At 39.8% G+C, this 21,924-nt stretch overlaps 2 protein-coding genes across 7 annotated transcripts in view; both read left to right on the forward strand.

The window, feature by feature from the left end:
* Nucleotides 1-3,198: 3,198 nt before the first annotated feature.
* hs6st2 (heparan sulfate 6-O-sulfotransferase 2) lies at nt 3,199-8,282 on the forward strand. 3 transcript variants are annotated; one of them, XM_081383420.1, is made up of 4 exons: nt 3,201-4,067; nt 6,021-6,789; nt 7,667-7,714; nt 7,817-8,282. In XM_081383420.1, the coding sequence occupies exons 1-3, from the start codon at nt 3,508-3,510 to the stop codon at nt 7,703-7,705; spliced, it is 1,368 nt and encodes a 455-aa protein (XP_081239546.1). In that variant the 5' UTR covers nt 3,201-3,507; the 3' UTR covers nt 7,706-7,714; nt 7,817-8,282. The 3 variants fall into 3 exon arrangements, with proteins under 3 accessions (XP_081239544.1, XP_081239546.1, XP_081239545.1); XM_081383418.1 differs by lacking the exons at nt 7,667-7,714; nt 7,817-8,282 and having other exon boundaries at nt 3,199-4,067; nt 6,021-7,624; XM_081383419.1 differs by lacking the exons at nt 7,667-7,714; nt 7,817-8,282 and having other exon boundaries at nt 3,218-4,067; nt 6,024-7,624.
* Nucleotides 8,283-8,634: 352 nt separating this feature from the next.
* The window catches only part of mbnl3 (muscleblind-like splicing regulator 3), a 40,326-nt gene continuing 27,036 nt past the window's right edge, over nt 8,635-21,924 (forward strand). For 2 of the 4 annotated variants that reach the window (XM_081382565.1, XM_081382566.1), the window contains exons 1-2: nt 8,651-8,920; nt 20,527-21,633. In XM_081382565.1, coding sequence (XP_081238691.1) covers nt 21,460-21,633 — 174 coding nt within the window. In that variant the 5' untranslated portion in view covers nt 8,651-8,920; nt 20,527-21,459. Of the gene's footprint in view, nt 8,921-20,526; nt 21,634-21,924 lie in introns of all 4 variants that reach the window. The other 2 variants (XM_081382563.1, XM_081382564.1) reach the window with 2 other exon arrangements.

The following is a 21,924-nucleotide window of genomic DNA, read 5'->3' on the forward strand; positions in this document are numbered from 1 at the left end:
GGATATTAATGTCCCTTTCTGCATTAACATATATCAAAATAAAAAATAACCATGCCTTGAGGTTTTCTTGCAATAGTACAGAAAATAAATGTGATAGACCATATGAAGAAAGCTACACCTTCAGAGACTCAAATTCTCAAATCAAATCAACGCTAGCAAAGATTCATAAGATCCCTTTCAAATGTTATTTGATTAGATAGATTCATAGTCTCGACAGTTTATGTTCTATTCTATTGGAAGGAAACCTTATCCAGTATGGGTCATGAATAACCTTACATTTATAATCTTTATTATGATGCAATATACATATATATATGTATATATATATATATATATACATACATATATATACATATGTACAGTGCAATGCATAAGTGAATACACCCATGCTAAAGTTGACTAAAAAGAGGAATAAAAAATCATCTTTTGGAAATTGAACTTAATGCCTTAATTTAAAAAATTAGGAAAAACCCAACCTTTAAGGACACCAATTTTCTTTGTGAATGAATAATGTATCGTAAATAAATAAATGTTCTTCCTTAAAATACATGGTGCATAAGTGAGTACACCCCTATGTTAAATTCCCATAGAGGCAGGCAGATTTTTATTTTTAAGTATTTTTTTCAATTTTTTTTTAGGATACTATGCATCCTGATAAAGTTCCCTTGGCCTTTGGAATTAAAATAGCCCCACATCATCACATAGCCTTCACCATACCTAGAGATTGGCATGGTTTTATTTCAGTTAGCCTAATAGCTAGTTTGATTTGCATTGAGAGATGATCTTATGGAAAGTACCCCATGCCAATCACAATCACACACACACACACACACATATATACAGAGCCGGATTAACGCAAAGGCAAACTAGGCACGTGCCTAGGGCCCGATTGGCGGGATGGGGCCCAGACAGAGAAAAAAAAAAAAAAAAAAAAAAGTACAAATGTCCTATCTACAATTTATTTCAATATTTATTAATTAACTAAAAATAGTGACGATGTTTATCTTAACCATAGACTGTTACATTACTGCAGTTAAACCAATTAATGTGTCCGTTACAAAGCGGGTGCCGGCTTCTGAAAGTATGTGTAACGAACGCATCCATCAGGTGCGCGAGGCAAAAGCCTAATAAGCAAACAAAGAAGCACAGCTCATAATGCAGGTGTGTGAGTTGTCGTCATCTATTTTGGAGTGATTGCAATGTATTCTAAATATAAACTTGTACTGTAGATCAGCGTCATTTCTGGAAAAATCATTCACCGCTTTATTACGAGTTTAAAAGAGCGCGAGCGTCATTAACGTGCCCAGACGCGACGCTTTGAATTTGCGCGTACAATGAATAACATCGCGTCGGGAGCTGACTAGTAAAAAAGCTATAAAATTAAAAGACAAGACGTCTGTATTCTAAGTTAAAAAGCCAATACACTACAACATTTTTAAATGTTTCAAATAGTCTAAAGGATCTCATATCTATGGGTCTATCTTCTAAATTCTGCTGATGATTAGATTCCTGACATTACGCCAATAATATCACTTTATATATTTTTTTCTGCTCAGTAGCGATCGTGTCTTTCTCTTCCACTTGATTTGTGTATAGCATATTTAAGGTGGCAATGCAATATAAAAGCACTTATGCTCATCTACTGAAGTGTGATTCTGGAACTGTGAATAAATTGAATAAAACAGCAAAAAAACAACAACAACAATAACATCTTCATTAAACAAAAAAGAGATTATCTTAGATAAAGTTTGATTAATATGTACATAGAGTACCGGTAAAAGTCTGGACCCATTACTATTTTTAATGTTTTTGAAAGAAGTTTATTATTATGCTCTACAAGCCAGCATTTATTTGATAAAAAAAACAGAAAAAAAAAACAGGAATATTCAGCAAGGATGTGTTAAATATATAAAAAGTGATAGTGAAGACTTTTTTAAAACAACTTTTTAATAATCAAAAATCCTGAAAAAAAGTATCACAGGTTATAAAATAAATATTAAGCACCATTTCTAACATTTGATAATAAATCAGAATGATCACGTGGCACTAAATTCAGCTTTGCATCACAGAAATATAAAGTATAGTAAAATAGAAAACCATTATTTTAAATTTTAATAATATTTCACTATATTATTTTTCTGTATTTTTGATCAAATAAATCCAGGCTTGATGAGCATAAGAGACTTCTTTCAAAAACATTAAAAATAGTAATGTGTCCAAACTTATGTACTGTGTAAGTAAAAATATACTGATTTTAAAATTAAATGTTGTATAAATAAAAAGGTTAGGAATCATATTTGTTTCAAGTGTTTTTTTATTGGGGGTGGGGGGCCTCCAACATGAGTTTTGCCTAGGGCCTCCTAATGTCTAGAACCGGCTCTGCATATATATATATACATACATATATATATATATACACATACATATATATATATATATATATATATATACATACATTGATACATATATATATATACATACATATACATATATATATATATATATACATATACATATATATATATACATATACATATATATATATACATATATATATATACATATACGTATATATATATATATATATACATACATATACGTATATATATATACATATATATATATATACATACATATATTTATACATACATATATATATACATATATATATACATACATACATATATATGTATACTGTATAAATAAGTAATGTTAACGTGGTGGTTTGTTTATAACAAATCTTTGGGAAGTAGCTGCTTATTAAGTAATATATTAATAATTAGTAAACACACACACACACACACACACACACACACACACACACACACACACACACACACACACACACACACACACACACACATATATATATATTAGTTATTAATTAATTCAATAAATGAATATATAAGCAGCTACTTCCCAAAGATGTGTTATAAACAAACAACCACAATTTATCATTATTTATTTAGGTATTTAATGTTTTGTTGTTGTTGTTGTTGTTGTTGTTGTTGTTGATGATAGTTTACAACGATAATAAATGTGAAATATAAAACAAATTGTTTGTTTATCAGAGGAAACATTTTAGCTAATTAACTGTCTAGACAACCACTTGTATTGGAAAAGAGAAAAGAGAATTTGTAAATTTTTCTTCCCCAAAATAATTGTCCTCACGAGGACTTTTATTGTGAAGAGAGATATGCGGGTGCGGAGGGAACGGGGAAGAGCGAGTACGAAATTGTGGTAGTAGAGGTAAACAGCAGAAGTTATCTGTAGATCTCAAAGCGATACGATGTAACTACGGACGGGAAAGCCTCGTGGAAACATGTAGACATTAATTACGTTCGATACTAGCAGACAAACGTCCACAAAAAGCGCTGGGCGTGTTCATGTTTGGATGTGCTGAGGCTCGAGTCACAGGTTTTGTTCTAACGTTACATTCCTCCCGGCCGACGAGACGCGGTGGGGAACCGCACAACCGAGTAATGCTTTCACTTTTCCAGCGAGAAGATGGATGAAAAATCCTATTACAGCCGACTCCTCATCGCACTGCTGATGGTCCTGTGTTTCGGCGTTATTGTATTACAATACATATGTCCTACGTCCGACTGCCAGTTGCTACACCTGGCATCATTGTCCTCGAGACTAGGGAGTCGCGCGCCCGGGGATCGCATGAACGGAGCCGGTGCGGGAGATCCGTACAGCTCAGAAGACGGTGCTTTGGTTCGCTTTGTGCCTCGCTTTAATTTCACCACCAAAGACCTTAATCGCGCTGTAGATTTCAATATCAAGGGGGACGATGTTATAGTGTTCCTCCACATTCAGAAAACCGGGGGGACCACGTTCGGGCGTCACCTGGTCCGCAACATCCAGCTGGAGAGGCCGTGCGAGTGCCATGCGGGCCAGAAGAAGTGTACTTGCTTCCGGCCGGGCAAACGGGACACCTGGCTGTTCTCTCGCTTCTCCACCGGCTGGACCTGCGGTCTGCACGCGGACTGGACGGAGCTCACTAACTGCGTGCCTTCTTACATGAGCAACCGTGAGGCTCAGGAGAGGCGTGGGATTCCCAGGTGAGTGTTTAATTGGTTTTTATCAGTGTAATAAACTGATTTTAGTGTCTATAATGGACTGGAACGCGTCTTCACAAACAAACTTATTTCTTTTGTTATGGTTTTCTGTGTTGTGTGGTGTCACGGTGTGCTTCTCCACTCCTTCCCCTCATATTGTTCTCGTTCAGTTCAGTGCTGAAGCCTCTCAGCAAGTCAATTATGTGGAGACAAAAGGTTTCCAACAGGTCAGGCTCAACCCTAGAGTGCTTTCATTCAGCGCATTCCTGCAACAGGGGACCCATCATCATAATCATTCACCCTTTCAGACACCCTGGAGGGCAGACAGCCTGCTGGCACCAGAACATCTGCCATTCTCTCAGGCTTGTCCTTTAAACAAACTCCCCGTAGCAAGGGATAAGCAATGTTTGCACTGGGAGGCTTTGACTGTCTTAAGCGTAGTAGGTTGGTACTGTTTTAAAAGCAACACTACTGTTAAAAAGTTGGTTAACACTTTATTTTACGGTGACCTTGTTACATATGTTACATGTACTTACCATAGCAATAACAGTAAATTATGCATAATTACATTCAACTAACCCTCAACCAAACACTAATCCTACCCTAACCCTATAGTAAGTACATGTAGTTAATTATTATTACTCAGTACTTAAATATATATTTACACTGTAACAATGACACCTTAAAATAAAGTGTAACCAAAAGTTGTTGTTTTTAAAAAGAAATTACTACTTTTATTAGGCAAGGATGAATTCAGTTGATCAAACGTGTAAGTAAAGACACTTAATGTTGTTGTTACAAAATTTCTATTCACAAAGAATATTGAAAAATGCATCACGGTTTCCACAAAAATGTTCAGCAGAAAAACTGTTTTTAGAGTGAACAAATGTTTCTTGAGCACCAATCAGCATATTACAATGATTTCTGAAAGATCATGTGACACCAAAGCCTGGATACTGATAAGGCGATAATCATTGTCAAATGTCAATTGTTGTTTTGGTTGATAACTGATGAATGACAGATATTAAAAATCTATACTTTTTTTTTTTTTATCTAAGTAAATGAAAACCCCTAAAAAGTAAAATTGTCTTAAAAGTGAATTTGAGCATCTCAATTTAATAATGTACAGTGTGGATTTTAATTGAGATCTGCTAAAGATTACATGCAACTTTTTAAATTATTGGTATTTTTAAATATTAACTTTAAGTCAATGTCAATGTATTTATATAGAAGCATTAAACAACGATTGTTGACCAAAGTAATGTACAACATAACATTACAAACACCGGCAAGACCAGACATTTCACATCAGATATGATTAAAAGCCAGAAAAAAAAGATATGTTTTACTATAAAATGGTGTAGTATAGGGGCAACTCTAATAAAAACAGGCTGTTCCAAAGTTTCGGTGCATAAAATATACAACAATATTGACTGATGTATATAGATATAAACGCATGAAAGGCCTGTTTTTCAAATGGACACAATTAGATCAGATCATTATCCCATGGGCTCATTGTTGGCTTGCAAGTAATGAAAAAGTTGAGGCTCACCAGAGACTTTCTCTGTGCTGTTGTTGAATGGATTTGTCCAGACAGTCTTAATTGATATTCGTATGGAAACTGTTCAGGATGTGAGCTGAAAGATGATTCTTCTTATTCGCTCATTATGCTAAAATGCCCATAATTACAGTCAACCAGCAATAATTCATTCCGTTTTCCATCAAGATCGCTCCCCTGACACACTCCAACAGAAACTACGCCATGAATAATTCTGTTGCTGTGAACATGCACAAAATATGACAGCTTTACTCCACTTAATGATTCATATGCAATATTACATTTCATTTTGTTTCTTTTTTTTATAGTCAGCAGTGTGATTGCTTTAGTTTAAACTCATTTAGCCACTTTTTTGATAACCCAATTTGATAAATTCTTCTCTTTCCTGTCTCATGTAGTAGGAACTACTACTACATCACTATCCTGAGGGATCCAGTGTGGCGGTACCTGAGCGAATGGAGGCACGTTCAGCGCGGTGCCACATGGAAGGCCTCTAAACACATCTGTGATGGCCGGTTACCCACCCTGACCGAGCTGCCCAGCTGTTACACTGGTGACGACTGGTCGGGCTGCTCGTTGGAGGAATTCATGGCGTGTCCTTACAACCTGGCCAACAACAGACAGACCCGTATGCTGGCCGACCTCAGCCTGGTGGGCTGCTATAACCTCTCCATCATGAGTGAGAGCCAGCGCTGGGTCATGCTACTGGAAAGTGCCAAACGCAACTTGCGAAACATGGCCTTTTTTGGTCTGACAGAATATCAACGTAAGACTCAGTACCTCTTCGAGCAGACATTCCGCCTGGCCTTCATCGCGCCATTCACACAGCTCAATGGCACCCGCGCTGCGAGCGTAGAGGTGGAACCAGAGACCCAGCGAAGGATTCGGGAGCTGAACCAGTGGGACGTGGAGCTGTATGAGTATGCGCGGGACCTTTTCCTGCAGCGATTCCAGTATGCCAGACAGCAGGAGCGCAGGGAGGCCCGTCAGCGACGCCTGCAGGAGAGACGCAAGCTACGTGCCAAGGTGAAGCCTTGGTGGGGGGTGACTGGAAAAGCTGTTTTTAAACCCACCAAGGAGCCACCAATGACAGAACACTATCCCGCTTTCTCAGAAGAAAAAGAAGAGGATGCTGGACAAAAGCTGGAGAGTGAGACAGAAGGACAGGTAGAGGACAACTGGTTAGAGGAGGATGACAATGAAACCATATTGGACTATTTAGAAAATGTGGAGCAGTGGCGGTAGCCAACAGCTATTTGGGAAGGGGGTTGAACTCAATAATGAATTAGAAAATGGTGATTCCATTTTATTACTATGGGGTACTATAATCCTTTTAGCCCAAATCACTGCTAAATATTAGCACGTACGGGTTGTTAATTGCGGGTTGCTCTTTTTGTGTCACATGAATTTTATGGAATGCACATCATAATTCCCATGTATATTGGTTCATAGCACCAGTTCACTGTCAAGTATCATAGTTTTAAATTATCGTCTTGCTGCCTGACCTCTCTTGTGACTTGTGAACTGAAAAGATGCTAAAATCCAGAGTCCCATCCCCACTCTGCCCTTGAGAGAGGGCATTATGACTCAAGGTTGCAGGTAGATCATCTCTGCAATTAATGTTCTGAAAATCACTATAGAATACATAGCTTAAGTACTTCTCGTTAAAGCCAAAGAATGGAATGAAACATTTTCTGATCTTGGAAGAAAAGGAAGAAGCTGGTGGCAGCCCATTTTTATTTACATACACTGTAATGCAAGATTTAAAAATATTGCCTTTTTTTTTCTTCTCCAAGTGTCCTCAACAGTCACAATCCCATGCACATATGTTGCCTTTTGTTGAAGATGTCCAGCAATTGTCTTTTGGGTTATTTTTTTATTTAAGATGTTTTATACTGTATGAAATGTATTTCTTTCTCATTCCTTTTATTTATATGTTTGCCAATAGGATCACATGATATGGGTTGGCTCATGGTATTTTGCTACTTGAAAATAATAAAAAAAAAAACATTGTGAATTACTTCATCTTTATACCACACCATAGGTTGTACTGAGGAACGCAGATTGCTCTGCTGGAAAATGAATAATATATGTGAGTACAAATATTTTTTTTAATAATAATCCATATTGCTTGCATCTAGTTGCATTTGATCTGGAAGGGCGAGTCTTCATTTTTGCCTTTTTTTCTTCACAGCAGATGGAGCCAAAGTAACACCCATTGCTTCTGAATGGAAGCTTACATGTATAAATACATTCGATATGTTGTACATAAGGTGTCCTATATCACAATACACATTTTGCCTGTAATTAGGCTATAAAGCTTACTAACTTCTGCTGTTTAAATCCCACAATTAGTTTTTGCTTGTCGCTGTTGGTTTGTGCTGACTGCTGCAATTCACTAATTCACTCTTCTGTGAGTATTGTCCCTTATAACTCTAGTTACTCTCGTTTTGTTTGGATCATGCACATGCGTAGCCATACCATTTTTCCATATTCTATTGACCCAGGCCTATGAATATATTTGTTGTCCATTATATAAAATAACATGTATTAGTAATTGGTTAATTGTATGATACGTCAGGTCATGTGATGTCATCATGGCTGCATCCACGAGGGGGCGACCCGCTCTATGTACAATAAATCGGTATTTTCTAGAAGCCAATTTGGGGGACTATTTCATGCTATTCATGCTTTTATTTATATAAAAGTACTATTCGTTCATTTATGTAAAGTTTCTTAGTTTAAAAAAGTGTTGAGTGCACCTTTAAACACCCGTTACTCACGAGCAAAGTAACAGTGTAAATAAAGCTGCTGTACTGTACGACATCAAATGCATTTAAATCCACTTTTCCTTAAGGCTTTGCGTGAAATATTTCTCATTATAGGTGTCCTCATATCCATGAGGCGCAGTTTGCACTGAGGTCGAATGGGAATCCCCCTAAAATGGAGGCAATACATGGGAATGCACGTAGTGCCGTGCACACTTTCATTCTACTCCTCCCTTCTGCCCTCCCTCGTCTCGTCTTCTGCCTAGCAGCAGCTAGCAAGTTCGCTTCACGCTTCCCCATCGCTAGCTTCGTCGTTCAACTCGAAACACCCCGCAGCCGCTGGTCATTTTACGAGGCTTTCAGCTGCAAACTGCGCGATCGAAAGCTCTCGGTTAAACGCGGGAACTTTTGCAACCAAAGCGCGCGCCTCACATCAGCCAGTGATCGTGACGTAGTTATTGACAAATCTTTATTTCGCTTTGCGCTGCATTTGATGTCACCCGAGCTCTAGTCGCGCGCCGTCTGCACAGGTGAGTCATCTGCTTTCATAAAGACCAATATTTCATATTCTTTATCCAGTCTTGCCGCACACATGTTATTGCAAATGCGATGGGTGTAATGCATTGCTCGCTGTCACGACTGACGCTGGCTCGTTTATGGGTCTCCATCTCTAACCTTGCTTTTGCGCACATGGCCTCATCGCACCGTGACGCATAAAACTAGAATTTGACTTTCTCCATATTCTTAGTAGCCAAGCCTATCATTTGACCTTACCGCACAAGCTGTCACTTGTAATAAAAACGTCCGTAATGCAGTTCGGTGTCGAGCATTGATCATACACTTGCTGACAGCTGTTGAGCTTTCCATCAGTGCTGTGGTGCCCTGAACAGCACCTAGTTTGTAAACTGGTTGGATGGAGCTCAAACTCTGCTCACATGTTATGAGTCCCTGTAATAGTCAGGTGCAGTGGGCTGTATGTCTTTTCTGATGCTGTATTTGTGTCTGGCATCTCAAACAAGTAATTCTGTCATGCTGACATTTCAATTTTTCATGGCCAGAGCTGGATGTAATCCCAACCATAAGGTGTTCACCCACGGTTCGAGCTGAATTTGTCCTTGATTTCTTGGAACATGTGAAAGGTGGGACTGGAACATTTGTGAGGGTGGTTTTGTATCTTGGTGTGGTTGAAGTTAAATGTCCTTTGTCCCGCTTACCCTTAACATCATCGGACATTTGCCAGCACGGACAACTGGCAAAAGCCAAATGCTTTGGTTTATTTTGTTGTCCAGGCTTGAGTGTATAGCTAAGCATTCCTTCTACAACATATTGTTGAGTCAGATGACCTTTATTTTGCACTGTCAAGCCTGTTTATGGTAGCGGTTTAGTAGGCTATACAGGGTTCCCATAGTCCCTCAGGAAATTAATTAGATATTAAAAAAATCATGGACATTTCTACAATATCTACAATATGTGTTAGCACCTAGATAGATGTCTAACACTTTATAATAAGGTAGGTTGTAAATGTTGACGTTAGCCAATGCAGTAGTTAACATGAAAATTGAGCAATTTTACATTATTATTGTTAATGTTTTACCTACACTAATTTATTTTTAACATTAAGTTGTATTGATTAACATTAATGTATTGTTAACTAATATGAATTTGCATATGAATTAACATGTACTTGGAAAAAATTAATGCTAAAAAAATAATAATTGTTAGTTCATTATATCTAATTTCAAGAAGGTTTTTCGTGACGAGACGTTTGTACATTAAGAAGTATAGCGATGACATGTTCCATGGATTACAATCGGACATTGAAAATTGAGTGTTTTATTGACCATTAAAACGGCAGGGCTGTGGAGGTCTGGACAATCGTGTCCCTGAAACTGCCAGTTGTTGCATTGCACTTAGGACTTGCTTCATATTAAAATTTTTAAAATCTATCTTGGCTTTCTTTTTGATTTAATTTGGTTATAGGCCACAGATTTTGTGTGAACAATATATGCATGACAATACAGTTGCTTTAAAGTGAAGTGGGCGAGTTACACCAAACAGTCGTGTGAGTGGCAGCAGTTGACATTCTGTTTGATTTCACACCTTGTGATGTGCACTGTCAAAGGTCAGGTCAGAGGAGTCCTGCTGCTTCAGAGGGCTGGTGTCTGTCAGACTTCAGTGGCATCGCTGCCCTTTAGTTATGTCTGCGATTTAAAGGACTTCACATGGCTGACAAGTCATATATTTTTGTGGTAATACCAGGTTAATACATAGCGCGTGCCCTCCTTCTCCCTGAGGGGTCTGTTTGTCCTGCACTTCCTGATTTAAATTAGAACTAGACCCACACACATGCCGTGCACAGAGACAGAACACTGCCTGACGACAAGCTCCATTAGTTCCCAGTGGTCACAACTGCTCAGATTGTGATAGACGAGAGAAAACGAGAGCTAAATCCTTCTCAGAGGTGTGGGGTTAAATCAGGTGAGATGCCAGTAATCCTCCTTATGGTTTTGACCTCATAGGGAATAAAATATTAGGAAGCCCCCTGATGGTACGTGTGCGTGTCTGTGCGATGTCATGATTTTAGATTGTGAAAGATTAAAATGTCTCCAAGATCTGCTTTTGAAGAAATATCGTAGTGTCGTGCTGCAGTGCACATTCTGTGAGTTGCAGTTCTGGCGAGGCACCCTTGTGCTAACACACTGTACAACGCAAGCGACGTACATTCACATCACATGATTAGCAACACAGTGACAGGGTTACCTCTTTGGAATCTTCAGAACACAAATGAAGATCTTTTTGATGAAATCTGAGAGCTTTCTGTCCCTCCATTGACAGTCTACGCAACTACCATTTTGATGCTTCAAAATGTTCATAAAGAGATTGTAAAATTGAGCGGTTTGGTCCAAATTTTCTGAAGAGACACGATCCCTTTATATGATGAACAGATTGAATTTAGACTTTGCGTAGTCTAACGTAGATTTCTCTCAGATTTCATCAAAAAGAACTTCATTTGTGTTCTGAAGATGAACAAAAGTCTTACTGGTTTGGAAATACATGAGGGTGAGTCATTTTTGGGTGAACTGTCCCTTTAAGTGAACATAAACAGTTGTTTGTCTGTATATTAGATCCAGGCATGGGGTCTTAAAGTGACAGCAGTCTTATATACTTGCCTCCATTTATCATTAATGTTAATCAAAAAAAGACTTCACTGCTCTTCACTGAATAACTTCAGTAGCTTTAATAAGAATCAATGTATAATTTGTACAGTGAAGTCATAGTGTTTTATTTTTTACACTTGTCTATTCAATTTCTTACATGAATGCTACTGTTAAATACTATAGCTGAAAAATTTAAAGCACTGTTTATTTCATTTGTATATTGTATTTGTAATTTGCTTCTTTGTTCTTATTTTTAATAACAAAGATAAAATAAAGATTTGTATGTAATGATTTTTTTTTTTAAATAGGCTAATTAGATTTGCTGTGCTGCTCATTGACCAATATGAAAAATAATTGTGATAAAATCTATAAAATAAAATACATGATCTTCCTGAAAAACAATCATGATATGATATTTTTGCCATATCGCCCACCCCTACTTGATGGTCCCACGTGCACACACGTTCTCAGTCTTTCAAACACAGTGCGTGTTAGCACCTCATATCCGCATATTGCCGCCGCATGTGCTGAAACTGCACCACAGGTTCAGGCACGTTTGCCACTGACGCCGTGGACTTTGCTCTCGCTTTCATTCACCCTATAAAATTAATGATAAGAACGGAGAGTACGTTTACTGTACACATGTCCTCATTTCCCCTCTCCCGCTTTGCTGGAGCAAACATGGTAGTTTATGCCATATGCTTTGAAATGGCAATAAAACGTGGTGCTGGCCTGATAAAGCAACAAATGATCAAACATTGAGCGACTATAATATTGATTGAGCTGTCGTATTTAGCTAGCTTGCTGTAAATATCGGTTCTCTGTCTACTGAATCTGTAAGAACTAGACTATTGCGTTCTATAAATATGGCCACTGCCCTCTTTTCGCAAGTAGGTTATGACATGCTCAGATTGTGTTACTCACAAATGAGCTTTTAACCACTATTCTGTAAAGTGCAATGCACTATTAAATATCATTTGGGTGCATTTGCACGAACGCAAATGAGGCTTTGGCAAGTCTGCGCTTCATTTAAAATAGCTGACCTGCTTTTGAACATCTTGTGATGTTTATAATTGCATAAAATGATGTATTTGATCCTGCACTTGCTCTTCATAGTCGTTTCGTTTCTCCAGTTTGTTGCTGCAACATTACACTGAGCTGGGCAGAGGGGAAGAGGCTCAGCCTGTTGTAATGTGTCATGTTGCTTTAAGCCTATGATTTTAGAGTTTGTTTGTGCTCTCTAGAGCACTGTACGTGTCTCTGTCCTTGCTGTGAGTTTTTGAGCGAGCTCAGGCAGCTGCATGTTTTTATGAATGGAGGCAGTGGGGCTGTAATAGGCTGAAAGGATTATATATACTTAACCTAATTATTTTTCCCTGTGGCTGGGGGCTTTTCTCCTCTGCCAGTCCCGTCTCACAAGCTCTTGATTCTCAAGACTTCTCTCCACCATGTTAGAGCATGTCTCCACCTAAGCTGTCAGAACTGTCCATTTCTGTGGGGTTTTTTTTAGTGAATGCTGCAGTTCTGGCTCTGAGGAACAGAGAACTATGTGTATTTTTGCGTTGCTTCCTTTCATTAAGGGAAGTACGCACATGGCTTAATATCGGTTACATTTGGGTCATACTTCTGCATCAGATTCTCTGCACTGATCAGCCTTGTCCTTTAAATGTCATTCAGACAGTTTGTTCCCTGTAATGGCCAGGACAGTGTGTCTATTCATACGATTCAATCATTTAAAGAAGTATGCAGCCATCTTATACTGATTGAAACTATTCTTAAAGGGATTTCACCCTAAAATGAAAATGTAGTCATAAATTACTTGGAACACTTGGAACATACGTCACGTGATCTTTTTGCGTCTTTTTGAAAAAGCTTGATGCTGGTCGCTATTCACTGGCATTATATAGACGAGTGCAAGCGGAACTAACCCTTCAAAGGAAGGAACACAAAAAGTGAATTTGAAAGATAACTGAGACTGTCAATTTCAAAAGGGGCAATTTCATGAAAGTTGTCCATAGGAATCAAGCACTATAATTCAGTTAAGCTATATGATATCTTTGATGATAATTTTCATTTACTCCAGTGGACTAAAAACCACTGTGACCAGATAATTCAGTCTTGAAAACCCGGATCAGTCTGATTCATGAACAAATCATTTTTCTGGTGAACTATCCTTTTAAGAAAAGTATGCAGCCATTTCTACTCATTCTTGAACAGTCCACACAAAAAAAATTGAATTCTGCCATCATTTACTCACCCTCACGAGGCCAGAGCTCCAAAATGACCAAAAAAAGCACAATGAAAGTATAATGTAAGTAGTCCATATGACTTAAGCTCTAAAATTCAATTAAGCCATATGATGGCTTTGAGTGACAGAGTGAAATTTGTTATTTACTGATATTCTTCCTCTCCAGTGGACCTTGAAACATTGCAACCAGATCATTGAGTCTCGAGAATGGTTGTGAACTTCAAATCACCCAATTTATTGAAAATCTGACTTATAATAATTGGCTCATGAATCAGACATCCCTAGGTCTCTCATGAACACACCAAGAAGACCTATGAATGTCAATATTTCCAGTGAACGATGACTGAAATTTTGTTCTGTTCCTCACACAAAGCTGTATGGACCTCTTTTATGATACTTATTGGTGTTTTTAGGAGCTTGGAAAATCAGGATTGAACAATATGAGGGTGAGAAATTAATACCATAATTTCCATTTTTGGATGAACTACATAAACAGTAAATAATGAATAAAAAGCTATTTGAAATCATATTAAAACAGCAAACCTTGTTAAAATCACAAATTCCCCAAAGCATGACTATTTCTGAGAATACACGTGGGTTCAGTTTCATTTCTCTGTGATTTCACCTCCGCAACATAAGTGCAAAAGAGACATTTAAAGGCATAGTTCACCCAAAGATGGAAAGTCTGTCTTCATTTACTCAGCCTCGTGTTGTTCCAAAAATTGTATGATTTTCTTTCTTCTGCGCAACAGAAAAGAAGATATTTTGAAGAATGTTGGTAACCAAACAGTTTTGGTCACCATTGACTTCCATTGTATGAACGAAAGATATTACTTTTAAAATATCTTCTTTTATCTTCCACAGAAGAAAGTAAGTCGTACAAGTTTCCGACAACATGATTGTGAGTAAATTAGGGCTGGGACAACGCGTCGGGGTCATCGATGACGTCGACGCAAAATATGCGCGTCGATTCGTCGACCTGTTTTCATCTCTCTAAAAAACGTTTGCAAATTACTTCACAGTGTGTAGGCTACCTTACGTGCGCTGATACGCGATGGCCGGACCATCATTCTATCCAACGTTATATAACCAATCCAGGGGTTTTCCTGCATTGATTTTTTTTTTTTTTTTGGTGGCTGCCAAAGCCTTATTTGATCGGTTAGTGATGTAGAATAAAATGACTGACTGCGCTTGACAGGGCGCATATAAGTACGAGAGAGAGCCCCGGCCGCGCGCGCGCGCGCGCACTCACAGTCTTCAAACAACACGAGCGCTGTCTTGCTCTCTCTCTCTCCCTCCCTCGTGCATATTAATCAAAATCATTAGACACGATAGAAAAAGGGCGGAAGACCAAAGTTTCACGTGGAGCATTCGGAGATTTTTTTCTCTTGAATTACCGCGGAGTGTGAATTGTGGTAAAAAATAAACTGCCAGGATAATCACACAACGCTTGCCGTAGGCTACAGGTCCACTAATGACACGTCCGATTCGCGAACTAATGACTCATTTGAACCGATTCACTTTAATGAATGGTTAAAACAACTGATCTGTCCAACACTGAACTCACGAGACATATATTGCAATGTTAAGGAATTCATGTTTTTTCATTCAGATATGTAAATTAACATGTATAAATTGCTATTAGTCAACTAATGGGGAGATAATCGATAATCGAATCGAATCGGGCCGGGAAAATGAATCGTTAGATTAATCGATGCATCGGAAAAATAATCGCTAGATTAATCGCTTAAAAAAATAATCGTTTATCCCAGCCCTAGAGTAAATTATGTAAATGATTACAGTCACTAAGAAGCACTACAAAGGTTAACTTTGAGCTACTGAACTCTCACTTCAGCGTGAGAAATGCTGCAGTACAAGTTGCAGCAAGCAGAATGCATGTGGGGAGCATGTGCTGTGCTGGTGGAGCTGCAGTATGTGCTGGTCATGCTGGGCTGGCCTTGTATGCGTCAGCTCTGTGGTATGAAGGTTATGTTGTGGCGCTCCAGTGCTGCTGAGCGCTGCAGTGCGTTGGAACAGCAGACTCCTCTCTTTCCTGCCTTGACCTCTGCCAGCTGACCCTCGCACTCCCACTGCTGTCTCTGAGGACGAGTATGGCAGAGGCAGAGAACCAGATTCAATCATGCGTTGGTTCTGCATATCATTCCGATGTAGTTCGTTCACTTGCTTTTCTGAGCTTATTTGGGAACTCTGTGCCACTGACTGTCAGAGTGTCAGTGGTGACAACCCCGTATTGAAAATGCTTATCATTTGAGTGCTGCGCCTGTTTGCCCATCATCACCTTCCCAGCATTTCAAGGTCAGCTTTAGTTACGATTACGATTATGCAGCCGCATTGCTCCATTTTCCCTATTAACACATTAGTCATGTCCCAAAGACTGAGCTTCCATGAAAAATAAAATGTTCAAAAGGCCCCGTGGCCTTTGGTTTATTTACATAAGCAAAATGTTGCACTCCGTTGGGACCTGAAAAAAAGACACGTCTGCAGAATGTTGCTTCATCAAGCCATGAGATTTGTGTTGGCTATTAAAATATATTGGTCGGCAGTTTATTTTTCCACATTGTAGTCTGTTTTTTTACCTCAATTTAATTAAAATTCCTCGTACATGACATGAGTTACAGTGAAAGGCTTTTTTGAAAATGGTTAAAACAGACCTCAAATGAACACTAAACAATGTTTACTCTAGTGATCCCTGTAATTATTTTACCTAGGGCAGCTGTTGTCATATTGATCTGTATAATCGATAATTCCAAGATCTAAGATTAGCTCATTCAGCAAGTGTGTCTCAAATAGACAACGAATTCTGGTGACTGGTTTTCAGTTTTTTAAAGCATAGTAATGAAGTTTAGTTTAGTAAATTATTTTCATGTCGTTCCAAACCTGCATGTTTTTTTTCTTTTCTGTGGTATACAAAAAGCAGATATTTTGAGAAATTTTTTTTGGTCCGTAAAATGAAAGTCAATATGATCTGATGTTGTTTTGGACCCCATTGACTTTCATTACATAGGCAAAAACAGTTAAAACATTCTTGTATGTTCCACAGGCGAAAAAAAGTCACACAGGGTTGGAACAAAATGAAGGTTATGTGGGTTAAATAAATTGACAGAATTTTAATTTTGGATGAACAATTCCTTTAAATTTGCAATGAAACAGATGTAACGCGACAGATCTTTTCTTCCGTATTGGGACGGACATCCGAGTGACATTTATTAGAGAATAATAAAAAAATGTAGGGCAAGGACTTGGTTCTATCCATCGGTTGTTGATTGGATTGTGGAGGGGTGGCTTTAAGCAGACTAAATGATGAAGAAGTCCAGCATTCATCAACAGTCACAGTTGAAAAAAAAAAAAAACTTTTGGTACCTTTAAGGTACTAATATGAGCTCTTTAGGTACAAAGGTGTACCATTTGAAAGAGTACCGTCCTAGTGATGGCTTTTGTACCTTTTTTTCTGAGATAAGATCAATACCATGGATTTACAAAATAAATAAGGTGAATTTTCATTTCATGCCGATATATAGCATTTAGCATTTAATTTAGCAGGAATAATGTTATTTCTCACAGACGGACAGTTGGTGGTTTTGTTGACTTTGTTGACGGTTTCAAACAGCACGCTAGTGCCTATACTGTAGCCAGGTCTTGATGCAAGATCTGTTTCTCAAACGCCCAGTCTTCTGCTATACATTCCAGTTATTTACTTGATTCTTGTGTACATGGCCACATGCGGTGCCTGAAGGACACTGCTACAAGTGCGATGTGTATACAGCTCGGTGATCTTGTAGAAACAATACACACTCGCCACCTCCACACTTCTGATATTTACAGCCTCCTTTGTAGATCTGCGCCAGAAACACTCACACACGTATACTGTGCTGTATATCCTCCGCCCAGCCGTCTTTCTGCTGTAGTGAACATCAAAGTAAACCGACTACACAGCCAGCACTTACACTAGCCTGTGTAACAATTGTACTACATATAGCTGACGTTATTAGTATCAAGCACACGGTTATTTGTCTTCTTGTCTGTGCAATTAGAAATGAATGTTCTTTCTGAAGTGCATCAGGGTTTAGGGTTTTAAGAGTTTTTCTACCATTATTTTTTAAATCTCTTTGCAGGTTCAATGCAAGTTTAGATGCATCTAATCTAGCCTATATGTTTTTTTCAGCTGTGTGTTACTAGCTCTTTTCACAATAGTGTAGCTTTTCAATTTAACAAGCAAAATAGTTTTTCCAATGTGCATTAAAAACGCTGCATTGCTGTTTTTAATGTCACATTGTATTGCATGCTCAGCCTGAGCACGCTGAGGCAGTTCATATTCTGATTCCTTTTTGCATCGTTCAGATGGTTTATGAAACAATACATTAACTGATTACAGTCCCTGGTATCATTGGGGATGCATGGTATATCAGTACAGAATCGGTTATCGGCCTTCAATAGAGATGAATAATTATTTTTATTTTTTTTAGATTGGTACTAGCTGATATAAAAATTTTGATGATAATGATATCTATTTTCTAAATGCATGTTATTGATCTTGTGAACAATTCATAAATTGTTTGTAAATAACTACTTTTTCAATAGAATATGTTGACTGCTCTTTACTTAGTTTAACTTTATAAGTAACCTTGCTTTCCCAACACTTTTGTCTTGCTTTTTCGCTTTTCATTCAGTCGTCCTAGATGAAACAATATGCCTTTCTTTTAGTGTTATCTGCTTTTATGCCTTTACAGTAAATACAGCTTGTAATAACTAGGCCAGACCTACACCAACCAGTCAGATTGCGTTTTGTCGGTCCACTTTGCATTAATAATTTACTTCATCACGTTGTATAATCAGTTCGAGACATCTATTTATAACAGGTCGCATTGTTTCGGGGGATGTGTGATCGTTAGCTTTGCAAGCCGCGAAGATAAAAATCATCCAATTTGGGAAATAACGATGATTATCATTGCGAGGGGGATTAGCAATCGTTGGGAGGGCAACGCTTGTACTACATATTAAGGTAACAGCGGCGTCTGTGGAGGGAATCAGACACAGCGGCTGACGTCACGGCCACATGTTCTCTTCACGGATCACCTCTCCGTTCACCTGCTTACATATAAATGAGATAATTGGCCTTTCACTGTGCATGCAGGAAGCAGGTGTGGCTGAGGTACCATGCTGCTCTGAGACAGAGATGTGCTAACTTCAGTGCTGACAAACAGCTCAATGCAGGTCTGCGTTCCCCGGGGGGGCGTCTTCATCGATCTTACTGTAGGGCTGATATTGGGGGAGGGTGTGCTCACGTCAGCCTGCTGTAAAACCTACTTTCTGCTTTGCCTGGTGTTACGTTACGCTGTATTTAGTGCCTTTGTTCTTGTATCTGGAGGTGGGTGTCATTAATTCAATTTCTATCCTCTCTCCCTCGTTTTCTCTCCCGATCTCCCTCATCCGCTCACCGCATTGCTCTCCTACTGGACCGTCTGTCTGCGTGATCCCCCCCCCCCTCCTCCTCCGTCTGTGTCTGTCGCTGTGAGACACAGGGACAGACAGATAGTATCTCCCTTAACCTCTCCTCTAATCCCTTCACTGCCTGCTCGTTCACCTCTGCATTATTTGTTTTCATTTTCCCGTCCTTTTATTTGTTTAGCCATCCCTCCCTCCCGCATCGGTTTCGAGTGTGCTTGGTCATCACAGCATTGATTATTCTTCACTGTACTGTCTCTTTCTCTCTCTCAAGGGACCACATATCAGCTGTCAGACCCACCCAAGACACCCACTCACATCCCCCTGTTGCACCGCCCCCGGTATTTCACTTCTCCACCCTTGCACCTTCCCACATCGCCACGCGCATTGAATGAATGCGATAACGACCCATTCGCTTCTCCTTTCTTTTCCCTTCTTCCTCCCACCTGTGACTCCGATGAGGCGCCGCAGCGATTGCCTATACTTTGAAACCTTCCCATTAATGCTCCAGGGAAGCAAGAGAGCCACTCTCCTTCGGATTCAGCCAAGGAGCAATGCAATGACAAAGAGGGTGGGGAGACTAACGATCAATATATTAGGCTCCTCCTGATTGGTCGATTCACCTTGCCTGGTTGCATCGCAGCTGCGGATTGGCTGTTGCCGTGTTCACTGCTCAGCAGCTGCAGCTATGGGGATTTGCCCTTCCTCTCAACTGCTCTACTTCCTTTTTCTCTCACAAAAGCAGCGTTCAGATCCTGAATGCTGAGAGTGACATTCGCCGCATAGTTTATGGCCTCCGCAACGAGCGCCGTTTCGTTTGCCGCTAACTTTCTGTGACTTCGACATCCGCCACACAGACATAAAGTGACGTTGCTGTCTCCCATGTGCTTTCTCTGTCTCTGTCCCTTTCTTTGCCTCCTCCCTCTTTTCCCTCCCTCCCTCCATCTCTTAATCAAGACACAGCCTTTGCATTGCTGGCTGCCTCCCGTCTGCACTCCTCCTCTACCTCTCGTGCACTCTCTCACTCGCGCTTTCTGCCATGCGCTTTCAGCCTCTCTCTGTTTGTTGCTCACCTCTGTATTCCCCAGTTACAGGTTTGCAACATAAACAGCTGCGGCTTCAGGCATTTTCTTTTGTTATTTTGTACTTTTGTTGTTTGTTTTTTGCGAAATATTCCTTTTGCGAAGTGTTTTTGCCGTTTTGAACAGGACAATCTGTTTTAACTGAGTTTGTTGCCTTTGCTTTTTGTGTCTTTTTGCAAAGGTAGGTTCTCCTGCTGCAAGAGGACTCTTAGAAGTGCGCGAGGACAAGTCACAGTGCGATGAAAGGAATGCAGGGAAAGCAGGAGGGATGAGAAAGCGATTCAAGTAAAAGAAGACTTGCATCACCATAAAGTGCCTCATCTGGATGCTGCGGAAGCCCTCCTCTGTGTCTGCACTCCCATCCTGGCTGGTCTCTGCTTCGGAACGCTCTTTTCCCCGCTGACTTGAGCGGTGTGCGCTTGGCCTTGGCATGGGCTATATTTCACCCTGACAGTCAATCAACCCATTTGCCTGTTCCTCGATTCCAACTTCGCCTACTCGCCATTTCACCTTATAATACAAGGACACCAGTCGATTAGTTTCCCTTTTGGGTTCGCAAAGTGTTTCTCCCTTCACTTCTGCAGTCTCTCCATCCCTTGTGACCCAGACATGCGAGCATCTTTAGGGACTGCTCCGGCTATGGCAACAGGGCAGGGGGTTTCGGAAGCCTAAAATTAGAGAGAGAGTCCGTTTTACATCAATGCAAGAAAGCTATTTTAAACCCAACGCTCCCGAGGGTGAGTCTAGACAGTGGGACGACCACTGCAGACAAATAGAAAGTGCCGCTCTACTCTACTTTTAATGCCTCGTTTTCCTGGAAGACAGCCGAAGATGCACCGCAGCATGTCACAGTGACCTACCCCACCTCAGCACTCTCGATTCGTCGCTCTCCCTACCTGACTTTCAACTAATCTCATATTCTCGTCATACTTACCCTTTGGTTAAACACTAGACTATGCCCCCTACCTGTCAATAAGAGAGTTTGTTTTTCATCTCTAGACTGGTAGTCTGAGGATCTCCTCGCCACTGTGCTCATTTTTTTGCAGCCTTTGTGCTTTATCACGCCTGGCTGCCCCACCCAAGCCCTCCGCTCACCCGCCACTCGCCGAGGGACCGCCATGGCCGTCAATGTGACCATGGGCCGCGACACCAAGTGGCTGACGCTGGAGGTGTGTAGAGAGTTCCAGCGAGGAACCTGCTCACGCTCGGACGCCGAATGCAAGTTTGCTCACCCCTCTCGCACATGCCACGTGGAGAACGGCCGCGTCATCGCCTGTTTCGACTCACTCAAGGTAAATACACATGCACGCATTATTATTGCACTGTGATATATTAACTATAAGGAGCATTATTTGAGCATTGTTTTAATGCAGATTAGATCACTCACAAACAATATTTGGTCATGTTGTCAGCACCTCTCCAGCTGATGAAATCAGTCTTTGAGTGTATGTTTGTGTCATCCTAAAACACTGCAACCTCTGGTCTGGGATTGGTTAGTAATGATTAAAAAGATATGTGACATTCTTATTTAAATATGTCAAATTAATTGACTACCAATGAATGCTGGGAGTATGTACATGCTA

Source organism: Scardinius erythrophthalmus (genome assembly GCF_964197995.2).
Source record: "Scardinius erythrophthalmus genome assembly, chromosome: 13".
NCBI classification, from domain to species: Eukaryota; Metazoa; Chordata; class Actinopteri; order Cypriniformes; family Leuciscidae; genus Scardinius; species Scardinius erythrophthalmus.